The 13440-nt window shown below is 46.5% G+C and overlaps 1 protein-coding gene across 3 annotated transcripts in view; it reads right to left on the minus strand.

The window, feature by feature from the left end:
* The window catches only part of SLC28A2 (solute carrier family 28 member 2), a 675497-nt gene that overhangs the window by 116238 nt on the left and 545819 nt on the right, over positions 1–13440 (minus strand). For all 3 annotated transcript variants that reach the window (XR_013609837.1, XM_078684949.1, XM_078684951.1), the window contains one exon: positions 6908–7019. Coding sequence is in view for 2 of the 3 variants with exons in the window: in XM_078684949.1 (XP_078541075.1) it covers positions 6908–7019 (112 nt within the window). In the remaining variant the exon portion in view is untranslated. The remainder of the gene's footprint in view (positions 1–6907; positions 7020–13440) is intronic.

Here is a 13440-nt window from a genome sequence, read left to right on the forward strand (position 1 = left end):
AGTATACATGAGCCCCCTCGCAGCCATCGCACGCCAGCACAACCTCAACATCATCTCCTACGCCGACGACACCCAGCTGATCCTCTCCCTCACCAACGACCCCGCCACCGCCAGAGCCAACCTGCACGAAGGGATGACAGGCGTAGCCAAATGGATGTCGAACAGCCGCCTGAAACTGAACTCGGACAAGACGGAAGTCCTCATCCTGGGATCCTCACCCTCCGCCTGGGACGACTCCTGGTGGCCCCCCGCCCTGGGCAGCGCACCCAAACCAACAGACCACGCACGCAACCTGGGCTTCATCCTGGACTCCTCCCTCTCCATGACCAGACAAGTCAACGCCGTCTCCTCGTCATGCTTCAACATCCTGCGCATGCTTCGTAAGATCTTCCGATGGATCCCCACCGAGACCAGGAAGACGGTCACCCAGGCCCTTGTCACCAGCCGTCTGGACTACGGCAACTCCCTCTACGCCGGAACCACCGCCAAACTCCAGAAGAGACTCCAGCGGATCCAGAACACCTCAGCACGACTCATCCTGGACATCCCCCGCCAAAGCCACATCTCCGGACACCTGAGAGACCTGCACTGGCTCCCGGTCAACAAGAGAATCACCTTCCGGCTCCTCACCCACGCACACAAAGCCCTACTCAACCAAGGCCCAGGATACCTCAACAGCCGCCTCAACTTCTACGCTCCCAAACGCCAGCTTCGATCGACCAGCCACGCCCTCGCCGCCGTCCCCCGCATCCGAAGAGCCACCACAGGAGGAAGGTCCTTCTCCTACCTGGCCGCCAAGACCTGGAACTCCCTTACGACCGATCTGTTTTTACCTTCTAAGAATCACATTTTGATTAATATATGTTGGATTTTTGTAGTTTTGGTCTAGTTTGGTTTAGATAAAGATTACTTATTTTCTAAACGGGTGTGGTGTTTATTTGTAGTGTTTTCACTGTATTACTGTATGTGTGCACAAATGCTTTACACACTGTCTCTGAGATAAGCCTGTCTGCTCGTGCTAAGCTACCCAGGGGTGAGCAGGGGTTATTTTAGAAGTGTATCCCCCTTACCCTGACTAGGAAGAAGGGTCCCTAGTTGAATAAAGGTAGAAATCATTGCCAACTAGAGATCTCCATTTCTAACATGCCTCCTCCTGCCACTCCCCATAATTTAACTCTACACCCCCACTGCACTCCAATGGCTTTACTACCCTATTCCCTCATGTTGTTTACAAAATGTTTTTCGAAGAAAGAGGAAATGGAGCTTTGTGTGCTTCTAACTTCCTATTTTTACGTACATGCCGGCGTCTATGTGCATATCTAGACTTGATTCCCTTTACTTGTTTTTATTTTCTTCATGGTGTTGCACTTCCACTGGGATTGGCCGCTGAATCAAATGAATGCACCTGCATCAGTCATCCGTGTTTTACCCAGAGTGTACAAGTTTAAATCCTGGTGAGTCCTCTCATCTTTCAGTAAAAAGGGTACCACTGAATTGGATAAATACCAACAACTATTATATTGTGCCAAGATGCTTCGTTGGGGTGAACAGGTTTTGATTTTTTTGACAAATACTCAGGTTCTGTTTAAAACCTAGTAGGTCATATTGAAATGGGTTGCATTTTAAATGATATCACGGTTGCATCTTTAGCTGTGATCAACTTATATTTTGGTGCTCGGATTTGTATGTTACTGCACTTTAAATCCCATAGCTCTGTCATCCTATGGAAAAATAAAAGTGGCACGGTAAACCAGTCTGTTAAAGTTGGTGCTTGTACTTCTTTTTTTAGCACACCTGTTCTGTTCTCATGCCTCTCATTTGAAATGTGTTTTTTGATTCCCCGTGAAAGGAATTCTGAAAGACAAAAGGTGTTTATCAACTCTGCCTCAGAGAGCTGCAATCTGGGCCTAGCACATCTTGTCACATTCAATTTCCCAGATTCCTTCTTTTTAGATGCATTGTAACACACACAATAGCCTTCACATACACCCACTTCACTCAAAAACACATAAGCAAAAACATTTACATTACAACAACAATTCTCCTCCATCTTGTGAGTTGCAGCCTACCTGTGCCCCAGATTGCAGTGAGCAGAGTCTAGGAAGTGGTAAGGAGGCAGACTAGTGCTGTCTCTTACCCAAAACAAAAGTTGTTAAAAGAACGATTTTTCCTTTCTGTGATTACTGTCTTTGCCTGTGGTTGTTACAGTTTGAAATTGTAGTTTTAACCTGCCTGTGATTGCATATTTTATCACCTGTTTTGTGTTTTACACTTGTGGCTTTTCCTGTCCATGATTTCTTCCATTTAACGTGTTGAATTGTGGGATTTACAGTCCAAACTTTGTAGTTTATACCTCTCATTCCTGGTGACAATTCCGTTCTCCCTCCAAATTTCTCCTTTGCTCTGTGCTAAGACCTGTATGTTAAAACAGTGCACCCCAGCCACCATTGTGTGTTCACAAGTCAGTGAAACCAGCCCCCCTGCCTTCCCCAACCCCTCAGCAACAGGGATATTCTACATCAGAGGGTGCTTCTTTGAGCTGTTTAAACTGTGTATACTAGGGACTGTGCACTTCGTTTTTTTGGCCAGAAGAGGGAGTAAAGTTGTATTCAAACAGTATTGTTAGATTTCTAGTTAGTGGGGCCTTTACCTGCAAAAGTCCAAAGTGTGGATTGAGCATGTCTGTCTCCTAGGAGATTCTGAACAGGAGAAGCAGCTTCCAACTCCCTGGCCAGCAAACCTTGTCTGAGGTCGCTGGGACCTTATATGGTCTGCTAGTGGTTGGTACATATGCACACTGATTGGTGGTTGTATCTGGTGTTTCTATTGGATTAGGGTAGGTGTCCTCATTGGTTGGGTATTTGAGGGTTCTGATTGGTTTCTGGGTCTGTGATTAAATCAATGTAGGGTTGGGACTAGGGCTAGGATTAGGATTTCTATTGGAAGTAGGGACTAGGGTTTTCTATGTTATTGGTTGTTGGGAGTAGGGTGGGACTAGGGCTAGGGTTAGACCTTTAAATAAAAGTAGGGATTAGGGTTTCTGGTGTGATTGGTTGCTGGACTAGTTGTGGAACTAAGAGTAGGGTTATGCTTTCTATTGGAAGTAGGGACGAGGGCTTCCTGTGCCATTGGTTGCTTGGACTTGAGTTGGGACTACTGGTAGGGCTAGGGCCTCTATTGGACGTAGAGATCAGGGTTTTTAAACTGGTTGGGTGCTTGGACTAGGGATAAGGTTGGCTGTAAGGTCCTGGTCTCCTATTGGTTCTAGATTTTAGGGCTAGTGTTGTGATTGGATAGTGTTAGGGCTAGGGTTACCATTGCCTGAAGGGGTCAAGTGATTACTAGGGCTATAAAAGGCCAGGGTTAGGGCGTCTCAGCCCGGGCGTCGAGGCTAAGGGCAGAGCGGACAAGGTTAGTTGCCTGTTTGAGCCTGTTCGAGACTAACCAGGACCAGGGCCAGAAATGGTGCCCAATATACTTACCTCCTTTATGTATCTATATACTTTCAATATACTTATGGATCTATATATTTATCAATTTCTTCTAATTTAGCATTTCCAATGCACTACCCTATTTCTCAGCCTATACTTCGCTCAATACATCTTCTAGCCCAACCATCTGACTCATCTCAAACTTCTTTCTACTACTCTTTCCAATGCACTACCCTATCTCTCATCCTATACAACTATCAATATATCCTCTACATCCACTCTCTCATTTATCCCAAACCCTATACCACTACTATGATCCCCAAAATAACCCTTTCTAGACTCTCTCCGACTCTACCCGTCCTTGCATAATCTGACACCAACTTTACTATACGGATCCCCTAAAAAAAAAACGATCTAAACTCTTCCCTCTTTTCTACCCCTCCCCAGCCCTTCTCAATCCAAATAACTGACTAACATATCCACCACTAAAATTACTTTCATGTTTCACCATACTAATTCAACACTAAACCTGATGCTACTTGTGCTTCAAAACCCCATCAGGGGTAGCAAGCGCTATATAAAAACAAACCTCTTTCCCTCTACTATCCCGCCACCTACCCTTCTCTACCCAAATAACTTAATAAAATCTCCACTACTCAAATTACTTCATATTTTGCTATACTAATTTTCAACACTAATCCTTTGTGGGTTCCGGAGTGGCGTGCTACTCGCCAGAAAAGTGCTTCAATACCCATCAGGGGTAACAAGTGCTACATGAATGCAAACCTTTCTTCCCCTTTTATCCCTCCGCTATCCTTCTCACTAATATCCACCACTGAAATTATTTAATATTTCACCATATTAATTGACCACTAATCATTTATGGGCTTCCTGAATAGCTTGCATCAACACTCCATCAGAGGTAACAAACGATATATAAATACAAACCTTTTTCCTCCTCTATCCTTCTGCTATCATTCCAAATCCAAATAACTGACTAACCTATCCACCACTTATAATGTACTTGCATGTTTCACTATACTAATTCAACACTAATCCTCTATGGGTCCCGCAGTAGCGTGCTACTTGCCAAAAAAGCACTTTGACTTCTCGTCAGGGGTAGTAAGCGCTGTATAAATGTAATTACAATACAATACAATAGCTCTAACTCTAAAAAATGTGAGTCCTACTGCATTGCAAATGCTTGGGATTTTTTGGGGTATGACGCTTGGATGTATCATAGCCCCTAAGACTTCAGTGTTATATCATCAACGGCAGCAACTCCACTCTGAAAAGTGTTCCAGTGGGTGAACCTGCCCGAAAACAGTTCCTTTAGTATGCAGTTACAGAACATGCACATCCAGTACAGACTTGACCCTGTGAATTTAAAAAAACACGGCATGCAGCAACGGTAATACCAGAAATGCGTTCAAGATTACAGCTGCCATTGGTGAAACTCACATGAAATCCAACAGGCCGTAAAAGCGCCACTCTTGATTTGTATCGAGGCTCTGCCTTTAACAGTTTAGAACGTCATTACTATGTATGACACATGACAATCTGTGTTCATTTCCCGTACACGCTGTATGACGAGCAATGTTTAAATAAAAAGATTTTTCGAAAAAAACAGATTACAGCTGCCAGACATACTTGGGCACCAAATGGCATTGACATGATTGGAGCATTGTTTCTGAACAGCACCTTCTGGAATTTGAGACACTAGTACAAGATTTGAATATTTCAGGCAGACAATTCCTCACTGAGCAGAAAATCAAAAGCTTACTGCATGGATAATGGTATGTTCAATCAACTAGACCACCTACACATGCAGTTCTTCAAACATTGCATATTATGAGCAGTAGTAGGTGTCTAATTAAATGCCTTTAGAGCGCTTTCATGCAGCACACGGATGTATACAGTAAACTGCGCACACAATGGGAAGCAGATTTATCTAGGCTGTTAAATGAGCTTCTGGTGTGAGCCTGGGCTTCTATGGGAATTCACATGGGCATATTATCAAGCCCCTTAACGCCGCTTTAGCAGCAGTTTCCTGCCGCTAAAGCGGCAATAATGTTATCGCCGTTCTTGATAATATGGCCCTAAGAAAGGAAAAACATTCTTATTTACCCGCAAAAGCTATTGCATATGTAAACATATTCAATTTAATTTCCTAAAGAGAGCACATTTTATGCCAGAGTGAATTAGCAGGATTTACCCCGGAGCCTTTCCTCATTACTCACGAGGTTGTTCAATTGAACCTGAGCTCTCTCATTTACTGTGGTCCTATGGTTCTCTGTTGCTATACTGTGACTGGAACAAAACTACATTCACAGGCATAACTGGTTATGAAGTTCTTAAACATTGAAGGAGTTTTTACTTGGCCTCGCCGCACCACTGACACAGGACAAATCTTCTAAGAAAGTAATTATATTGGCAACATTACTGGCAAGTAGAAATATAACTTTGAACTGAAAAACTGCCAATCCTCCTTTCACCACAAGATGGCAGGCAGTAGCTGTGCAATGGCTAGAAGTCGAAAGCAGACATTTACACAGGGAAGAACATGCAGAAGTATGAAAAACCTTTGTAGCCCAAAGGGGAAATGATGCAATGTTGGTAAGCATCGCGAAGGGGGCAGCAGAAGACAACGACAAGCAGGACTTGGAAAACTGACATTCGAACTATTTGAACTATTCGAACTATCGAACTATCGCAAAGACACGGAAGGCCGGTGGCCAAACAACCCCCCCCAGCGCCTTTTTCTTTCTTTTTCCTCTTTCTCTTCCCTCTTCCTCCACTCATGTATATTCCATGCTCCATGTAAATATATATTTTATACAATAAAAAATTACAAAAATAAAAAAAAAGCAATGTTGGTAGTATTGATAACTCATTACAACAAGCACAGCGCAAAGGCTGTGCTTGCAAAACCTTGAAAAATGCTTCCCAAAAATATGATGGAAACAGTACTTGGTTGCCGGAAAACTGATAGGAGAAGCACACAAGGAAACCACGAGGAACAGGAAACAGTATGCTACGGCCAATAGAAACATAGGAAAAATAAGTGGCAAACACAGGAACCAATGAAATGCAAGGAAAGCAAGGGGTGGGATGTAACCCCTTTTTAAAATTTATATTAAATACAATAGATTTCACAAGCACAGTGCTGTGCAGGCCACACCTAAAAAATGCTTCCTCATGAAAGAGAGGAAAACCTTCGCATTTGGACAAAATAATCTCTGCAAAAGTAGTTTTATTAACTAAGTCAGAAATCATTGTCAGAAAAAGGAACCAAGGTGTGCCGCCTCCAAAAAGTGTTGCGTTAATTGGTTTGGTTTCTGGGGCTGCGTGGGGCATGAAAGATGCTGTACATAGGAATTTACAATGAGAATAGAGAGGGTGGGCAGTATGAGGCGGTTTGGTAGACAACTTTACACAGTCAATTTCCCTGCCTTTGGATTAGTCTCCTGACTTACCTTGAATATAAGTTGTGACAGCACACATTGATGTCGTAAGTACGGTTTGCTAAACTTGTTTCGTTCAAGAAAGACTGGCATATCACATCGTCTCTGGGAACAAACAAAATTCCTACAAAAGTAAAAAAAAAATTATATTGAAAAATCTCAGTCATAATTTTAAAAACTGGTATTGTCAAAAGTAACAAACTATGATACAATAGTAGCATTCCTCAATAGCACTAAAAACTATGAACTGGCCTCAGACTACGCAGACTCTGGCAGGCCAATATTTATTTTGGGAACTCATATTAAGGAACTACTTTTCTATTTGCCTGGGAGTAATATATTTCCATTAACTTTAATATTTAAATGCTGTATTTGATTTGACATTCAAGGAGAGGGAGGTGACCTATTTTGTTTGGCACTTTGCCAGTTTGCCAGAAGCTGCAGATTCAAGGTTCCAGTCCACGCTGACACCCTGTGCCTTCATAAACAACATTGGGCCAGATTTCGAGTTAGTGGGGGGTACTCTGTCATAAATGTGACAGATATCCTGCTCGCCATACCACAGCTGCACATATTGTAATACACTGGTAATAGGACGGATGAGATATCCATGTCCTCTGCGATGGGGTATCTGCCCACAAAACGCTAAATCAGGCCTTTTGAAAGAAGTACAGTGAAGAAATGACAGCATAAAGAAATAGTCATGATAGGAGATATGTGCAAACCAACAACCTCCTGATGTTACAAACCAACAACCTGCTGGCTCAATGATGTACATAATGTGTGCAATCTACTCAGCAATGCAGCCAGCATGACAGCACTGGAGAGTACATGTAAAACTGTGTATAAACACATGGGGCTGTACTATAGAAAGTGACCCATGGTCACAACAGGCTAGTACGCCCATCTGTGGTGCGCCTGGGGCACTTTAGTATTACAAAGGTGTTGCAGATGTTTGCTAAGCCCCTTCTATATTATAGATTAGGTCAGTGCTAAATGTGTGATCCCAAAGGGGATTGCCCTAATTTGCAATGGGGCATCACCCTGTCTGTTGCCTTTGCACCTGCTTCATATTACAGAAGCAAAGGTGCACTGACTGTGTGCCACATAGACCTGCCGGACAGTTAGAGAGTACCCCGCGAGTGCCTCCTTAATGGCTGGGAAGGGGGTCATAAAAGGCCCAGTCAGAGAACCAAAGCAGACCTGAGAAAATGTTCAAACCTTCCCCTGGTCCGTCCACCCATCCACCCACCCACTCATCCATCCATCCATCCTCTCTCTCGGCTTCTCTCTCTAGCTGCTCGCTCTGATCTCTCCCATCCCCTCTCTCTTTTTCCTTCTGCTCTCTTTCCATCCTCTCTGTCTCTTTGCTTATGACCTCACTGTCCCGGCTGCAATAAACTCCTACGAGCTCCTAGTTGCCTTCAAGAATCAGCCTCCACTGGCTCTGGTCCGAACCAGCACTTCTGAAAGTGACCAATGAGATAAACTGTCAGTCTGGCCTAGAATTCCCAGGTATCCCTCAGCAGGCAGATGCAGTCAGTCACTGCACCTGCCTGCAAGGGAATGTCTACCCCCCCTTTGAATCTTAGGCCAGGTCGATGCCTGCACAGTGAAAAGAAGAGAAGAGAGCTTCAAAGAGATAGTCTGTCTTTCACCAATGAGCTGTTTCAGTACAGGCGCAAGTTCACTCCTGCATCGGGAGCGGTGCATTCACTCGAGGTCACTCCCAGGGCAACTAGTTAACGGTGTGCTGAGGCAGTGCACCCTACATTCAATACAGGGCCTGGTATAATTCATTGGGCTGTTTTTAGATTAGTAATTAGTTGAACAAATCCTTAAACAAAATTATCGACTGAGTTCACATGAGATCATTACTGGCCAGTGAGTCCACAATGCTGCAAATGTAATCAATTAGGCACTATTTGTAACAGATCGATTGGAGGGTTTCTAGTGAATTGCATCGTTCCTAAACAGTTAGGGTCAGAATGCCAATAACTTTGTGGAGAATTCCTGGTCTGAACCTTTATGAAATGTACCTAGGAAGGAATAACAGCACTGTGATATATTTTAAATACTTGTTTTTTAGAATTGTGTTGAAAGGCAGGTAGTAAGGGAGGAACCATGCATTTCAACATAAATGGGTAGGTGTAAGCATATTTTTTAGTCAGTTTTATATAGCACAAACTTGGCCTAGAGGCACGAGAGTGGTTCACATGAGCACCGGATTATATAGCATCGGTAACGAGTAAGCAATTTATTTGGAATTGATGCCACATGTGAGAGGCAGCTCGGGGGCTAGTAGTGTTGAATGAAGCACGGCGGGGCTGCCTTGTCAGCGCTCCTCCCAACCAGGTTTAGACCGAGTCGGGTCAGCTGGTGGTGGCTCGTGGCTGGGAAGTGTTATCCCAGTCCTGGAGGGGAACATGGGGCCCCATTTATGAGGCTTTGCGTCACTTTTACGCCGCTGGTGCGTCACTTTTTGTGACGCACCAGTGGAGTAAAAATGCACCTTGTTGCGCCATATTTACAAAGTGACGCATCTAAGTAGATGCGTCACTTTGTAAACCCCTGCGCTACATTATACCTGCGCCAGGTATAATGTATGCAGGGGGGTCTTCCCACGCAAGAAAGGGTCGTAGAAGTGACGCAGTGAAATCTACCAGATTTCACTGCGCCACTTCTAGGACTCAAATGCGTCAAAATCTTACACCTGCCTCACAGCAGGCGTAAGACTGACGCAAGCCCTTTCACATGGGGCTTGCCCCATGTGAAAGGACACATTGCTGGAGTTGCCTCACTTTTGTGACACACTCCAGGAAAGCGTCACTTTTGCACCATAGAGATACGTCAGAAATACTGACGTATCTGTAACTCCTTGCAACATGATGCGTCATACAGTAAATATGATGCATCAATCATGACGCAAGGAGGGCGCACTGAGAAGTGATGCATCGCTGCTTTCACGCAGCGATGCGTCATTTCTCATAAATGAGGCCCATGGAATGCAGGAGATTACTGTACCGCGCCCACTGTGGCTTTTTGTGGGACTTTAAACTTTTCTGACGGATTGGAGATTAGTGCATGCATTGTGTATGCCCTACTTCTGCACTGCTACTCGGTATGCCTAGCTCTTCCTAGTTTCATATTTGAGGGGGTGATCTCTCTCTCAGGCAGTAGACGTCATCATGTCTGGGAGCGTTTGTTGCAAGAGACAAGTTATTTCTTCTTCTTCCTCTGCGGATGAGGGGCAAATTCCTGTTAAGGTCGTTAAGTCTCCAGGATTGCCTCAGGCTCCACCTGATACTTCTGTACTGCTTAATGAAGAAGAATTACAATTTATGACACAGGATGCAGTGGCTAAAGTTCTCCGGGATCGAGACAAAAAGGGGGGGTTCTAAACTGGGAGTCGCTCAAGATATTTCCTCTTCAGATCAGGATGCACCTTCTATTTCGTCTGGGAAGTTTACAAAAAGAGAAGAGGTGCCAGAGACCTTAGGACATATCAGCCATAACCAAGGTAACGATGATGTGCTGTTTTCTCAATATGCCAAGCCGCCAGATATGTCCATGCCTTTCCACTCTAACGTTAAAGATCTGGAGAATGGAAGGAGCCTGATCGTACTCTGTGCCTAGATTACTACAAAAACTCTACTCTCTGGAAGATGCAATTAACTCTTTACCAGACTCTCTCAAAACTGACTTAATTCCGACAACTCTTATTAGGTGCTTATCTTGAATCCTGAAGATTATTCTCCTTTTGACCTCATTGACAAGAAAGTGAACAGTGCTTTGAAAAGAGCTTTTTCGGCACAAAAACTATCCTCGAGATCCACCACTTATGCTGCATTTAGGGCACAGCCTTTGGTAACTGACTTTGAGGGATTGGCTACAGCTATTCAGGCTTGCATCGACTGTTCTGCTATCTTGCTGGCGACGGAGCAACAGGCCAAGTACATGGAGCAGATATCTTTGGAGCATCCTCGGTTGCAGTGGGTGCCTTGGTGGCGGTGAGGCACAGTCTTAGGATGCAGAATTGGAAGATGGAACCAGTAGAAAAAGCTTCTTTGTTGAAGAATCAATTTGATGGCAAAAAGATGTTTGGAGAGAAGATTGTAGAAAGTATTACTAAAGCTTGTAAAGATAGAAAGCACACTCTTCCTTATAAAGGAGGGCCTTCCTTGCCCACATTTTATGAAAAGCCTTGCGTTCGATCTTTCTGGTCTTCTACTTACAAGCCGGATTTTAAATCTTCTTCCCACAACAAAAGATTTCACCCACGGAAGCAGATTAGGAATGATAATTTCCCTAATCAGCCTATGTTAGAAATGGGGGTCTCTAGTTGGCACCTTGTCCAAGTAGGGACCTGTCCTTCTAGTCAGGTACACACCTAAGTTTGCCTGTGCTCACCCACTGGGAGCTTGGCACAGAGCAGTCAGGCTAAACTAGAGAGGCAATTTATAAAGCATTTTATATAACCCACAGTAACGCAGTGAAAACACCACAAATGGACACCACACCAGTTTAAAAAAATAAAGCATCTTTATCAAAACCAAACAAGATCAAAATTAAAAAATTCCAACATACGAATATCAAACTATGACTTTTAAAAAGTAAAAACAGTCCCGTCCATAAGAAACTATGGATGTGTCACTTTCAGCACAAAGTACTTGGGGTGCATTAAATTACAAGCAAGGGAAGGTGATGGGTCAGATCTTTATGCGCAGGGAAGGTGATGCATCTGTTCCTTGCTCCAGGGGAGGTGATACGTCGGTTCCTTACTGGAAAGGAGGTGATGCATTTGTTTCTTACTGTGCGGGGTGGTGATGCATTGGTTTCTTACTGCAGCCCCAGAGTTGTTGTAGATTCGGTGCACAGCTGTAATGTGTGGAAAATCCGGACATGCTGGAGGCGAAGGCGAACGGTGATGCGTCGATTCTTCTTTATGGCCAGCAGGGCCTGTGCCGGAGTCGGTGCGGTGATATTTGGTGTTGGAGATCAGTGCACAGGACTCAGTGTGTGGCAGTTTCTCGGGCCACTGGCAGGTGCTGCGTTGATTTTTATTGACTGCATGGGCCGTGCATTGGGAATTTCTCCCGCAAGGAGGGCGACGTGTTGATTTCCGTCAGAACATTAGTTCTTGGCAGCTTCCTATAGCAGGAACAGCCTCCAGAGGCCCAGAACTGGAATAGGCAACTCTTGGCAGGCCAGAACTCCCAGCAATGGAGATTCAGGAAGCTGTGGGTGAAGTCTTTGTGGTCCTGAGAGTTGAGAACAGGAGGCATGAGCACGCAAGTCTTTGGAGAATCTTCTCAAACAGGTTTCAAAGCGGGGCGTGGCCAAGATGGCGAGCTGAGCGGTCGCACCATCCGCGAGCTCCCGTACGCCTGGACCCTTGGACCGCTATAATTTGCTGATCTTCCCCCCCACTCCCCGGGGGATCCAGCACCAGGACCGTGGTAACATGGAGCGACACCGCCTGGGACCCCGTGCGGTCCTCAGCCCGCGGCTTCGGAGCTTTGGTGCGAGCCGCGGTCAGGGGCGGAGACGGCCTGAAGCGACTGAGGACACATTGCTGTGGACCTGCATTGGGCCGCTCCCGAGCTGCGGGACTGCCTGAAAGACGAGCTTGGCCCCCCACTCAGACCTCCAGCAAGACCCAGCGGTAGGCGCACACATAACGCCTGGGGCCACCAGCGCTGGACGTGGGACCGCAAAGGGCCGCTACGTGAGGCCGGGGATCCGGCCGGAAGGTAGGCCTGACTGCGCAGCACCCCTTCGCCCCATCGAGGCTTGGCGGCGGCGGTGGGGACACGTGGCCGCCCGCTCGGTCCCCGAGGGAGCCTGGCTGTACCGCAGACCACCCAGAAGAGGCAACCAGCTGCCTCGCGACCCCTGGCGGGTTTCAGCGGCGGAGGCGAGTGCTCCACGGCGTGGAGCGGCAGACCGGAGTAGGTTCGCTACTCAAGGCTGGGGCCGCGGCCTCTGCCGGGCATCGCTCCTCCGGTCTCCTTGCTTGACCCCGGGGACGGGAGCGCATTCGTCAACCCCCCCCGGGGCCTAGGGAGGTCCGGGAGTAAGGCGCCCCTTGCATAGCCCGACGTAGACGAAATTCGGATTGGCTCAGTGATAGGCCGGCACTCGGAGATTTGGCGGGGACCGGCCACAACACGACCCCTGCGTGGAGAAGTGCGGCGCCCCTTCGGAAGCGTGTGGAGCTGCGAGGCCGGACTGAAGAGGCCTGCCCGGGCCCACCCCACCCCGCTCACAAGGCCACTCGACTGTGATCACACGTGCGCACCTGCGCCACGTGCCCAGAGCCGTGTTGAAGCGATCACTGGGGTCGGACCCTTCTCTCCCCTCTGACCACGTTCCTTGACGCGACCTTGCGACCCAGGTGCGAGAGCTGGGGGATACCGGTGACGCCCGCTGGAGGAGCACTGTGCCCGGATCCCACTGAGGGCCAGCTTACTGGACAGGCGGTGGCCCCAGAGTGGCGCCACTCCTTCGGATCACCATCTGTACGCTACATCACATGGGGTGCC

This window comes from Lissotriton helveticus, chromosome 3_2 (genome assembly GCF_964261635.1).
Source record: "Lissotriton helveticus chromosome 3_2, aLisHel1.1, whole genome shotgun sequence".
In the NCBI taxonomy this organism is placed as follows: domain Eukaryota; kingdom Metazoa; phylum Chordata; class Amphibia; order Caudata; family Salamandridae; genus Lissotriton; species Lissotriton helveticus.